We start from the raw sequence: 3,007 nt of genomic DNA on the forward strand, positions 1-3,007 counted from the left end.
AATGCATCAACATGAACTTGTAATGCCCATAACGAGTTCGGAAGCCCGTCTTATGAATATCCTCCTTTCGCACCCTCATCTGATGGTAACCAGACCTCATATCGATCTTGGAAAACCAAGATGCCCCCTATAACTAATCGAAAAGATCATCAATCCTCGACAACGGATAACAGTTCTTCACTGTCATCTTGTTCATTCTCTATATTCAATACACATCCGATGCGAACCGTTCTTCCTTTTGACGAATAGGATCGATGCTCCCCACGGTGAACTAATTGGCTGAATAAACTCCTTCCCTAACAACTCTAGAAGCTAAGAGGATAGCTCTTGCATCTCGGGTGGCGGAAGGCGATATGGTGCCTTGGCAATTGGTGTCGCACCAGGGATCAAGTCGATTTGAAACTCCACCTGCATCTTGGGAGGCACACCTGGAAACGTCTCCGGAAAAATATCGGGGAAATCACACACAATAGGAACATCAAAGATGTAACTCGATCTATTCTCATCAATCCTGGTATCCACCACATATGCCAAATAACCCATGCACCCATGATGAAAACATTGCCTCGCCCTGGTGGCATAGCATAAAGCCGATCCTGACCTGGTACCCTCACCGTAAATGGTAAGCCCTCTCCCATTAGGATCTCGAACTGTCACCAATTTCCGCTCACAGTCAATCAGATCCCCAAACTGTATCAGCCAATCCAAACCTATGACAACGGATACATCTCCCATCACAATATGGAAATCCTCAATGGTCTACTCAAAGCCTCACGTGCAATGCTAAAATCATGGCAAAAGGATGATGACATAAAAGTTTGACTCGCACCCGAGTCAAACAACGCTAGAGCAGGTATAGAATTCACAAGGAAAGTACCTAACAGGAGCAATATCATAGGAAAACATAAAACAATACAACAAAAATAATATAGAAACACATACCAGCCATGACACCCAGTGCTGATCGGACCTCCTCTGTCATCAACAGTAATGCTCTCCCTCGAACCCTCGGATCCTCGGCCTTCCCCTGCCGACCATCAGTAATATGCAGGGTAGTAGGAGCAGGAGCCTGAACTGTCCTTGATGCAAGATATGGACAATCAGACCTCATATGACCCATCTGGTTGGAATTGAAGCAACCCAGAAATCCCTTGGGGAAATCCTTTGCCCTATGCCCTTCCTTACCATACATGTAGCAGATAGTCCCTGAACGACAAGGTCCCTCAAGCCCTTTGCCACACTTGCTGCAAGTGCGTCCCTTCTAGCCTTCAACTCTCGAGTCAGCAGGTTTGATCCCCTTATTTGTTGGCTACGACTGCACTAGCTTCTTATCTCTCCCCTGAGTCTCCCTCTCCTCTCACGCCTGAGTCTCCAGCTCCATCTCCCTCCTCCCGACATTGGTCTGCAAATCATCCAATTTCCAATATGAAGTTTTCAGCACGAACTTACGGATATCCCTCCTCAGGATACTTAGATACTGACTAACATGTGCCTTCTCTGAAGAGACGTGCTCATGGAAGAATAGGGCCCTCTTATGGAACATCCTTATGATCTTAGTCACCGTCTCTGTCTTCTGCTTGAGAGATAGGAACTCCTGGGCCAACATCTCTCTCTCTCTCTCTCTTTCTCTCAACCACCGACACAAACTCATCTTTGAACATCTTGGTAAATTTCTCCCATTTCACTGTAGAATGCTCGACAAGAGAATAGTCAGCCATCACAAACTTCCACCAATCCTTCGCTCCCAAGCGAATTAGGTTCAACGCAAAGCGAACCCTCAAATTCTCTGGACAGGAGAAAGTGTAGAAACAATCCTCAACGTTTGAAATACATATCATCATGGCAATTGGGTCTTGGGTCCCATCAAACTATGGTGGCTTCGTGTTGTTGTGCTCCCGATACCACAATGAATCACCCCCATGCGGTCTCGTAGCAACAACAACTATAGTAGCTGTGGAAACAATTGCCTCAATGACGATGACATAACGCTCATCTAAATCTTGATCATCATGGTCTTAATAGACCCGAACATCTCTGGTATGACCTCTCTAATCGCCGCGGCCACCTCGGCGACAATGATCCGATAGATCTCATCATCACTGGCACTCGGCCTCTCGGGGTGGCTAGAGCCTAAACCTCGAGTAACCACCATACTGAAACACACAAGAAAACCATCGGAAATAGGCTAAAGCGCATACCCAACCACTTACACACTCCTGCAAGCTCATTAGTACTCTAAGATTCCTTTTTGAGTCGTGTATGGATCCAGTGCTTTCAATAGTACGACGCTAATACTACCTTCCACAACAATTCGTATTTCCTCAAGTCGTCTTCTGAAGACCCTAAGTCACAAGAACTTTATTTATCAAGAATAGATCTACAGTCACCATGCAGGTTCCCCGGAACCACTACTAAGCATATAGGTACTCATCCTAGACTACTCCTCTAGCACCACTCCACCTTGTAAAGATCTCCGTTATCCTCGCCATTTGCTTCCCGCATGCCAATCATACATAATATTGGACTAGATAGACAGTCGAATAAATGATTCTACCTTAAGTCTACAACCAAACAAGGAACATGAAGAAAGGCTAAATCAGACATTCTAAGGCTATAAAATCCTAACTATGTAAAATTATGCATCATACACAAAGAAAATAGCATGGATAGGTTCAATCTTGTAGAAGAAATCTCTTAAGCTAAAGTCATCTCAAATTAGGAAACCCTAGCACACTCTTCCTTAAGGATCCTTAGCCTATCACCTAGCATGCAGTTCCATCAATTCATAAGATAACAGCTCAACACTACACATAGAATAAGTAGAGATATTTTGGGAAACTATCACTCGAGCTCTGGCTGATTGTACACAATGCTTCATCGAGTTTTCTCCTTTGAAATCCTTTGTTTCGTTTGAAAAGTTTTTATGAAAATCCTCAGATCCTTAGTTTGAGTTTGGAATCCCATGAGTGTTCATCCAAATCCCTCAAACCAGGGCTTTGATACCAAC

The 3,007-nt window shown here is 44.4% G+C and overlaps 1 protein-coding gene across 1 annotated transcript; it reads right to left on the minus strand.

Moving 5' to 3' along the window:
- Positions 1 to 312: 312 nt before the first annotated feature.
- On the minus strand, positions 313 to 735 carry LOC145063948 (uncharacterized). The gene has a single exon (XM_079011498.1). It carries the CDS (start codon positions 733 to 735, stop codon positions 313 to 315), a length of 423 nt encoding a protein of 140 aa, XP_078867624.1.
- Between the last annotated feature and the right edge of the window lie 2,272 nt (positions 736 to 3,007).

The sequence above is a fragment of the Lactuca serriola genome, chromosome 7, assembly GCF_051521515.1.
Source record: "Lactuca serriola cultivar US96UC23 chromosome 7, Lser_US96UC23_V15, whole genome shotgun sequence".
Lineage (NCBI taxonomy): Eukaryota > Viridiplantae > Streptophyta > Magnoliopsida > Asterales > Asteraceae > Lactuca > Lactuca serriola.

Bases quoted from the DNA above. Each gene is read 5' to 3' on its own strand.
- LOC145063948 (XM_079011498.1), bottom strand. From the start codon at position 735: ATGGGAGATGTATCCGTTGTCATAGGTTTGGATTGGCTGATACAGTTT.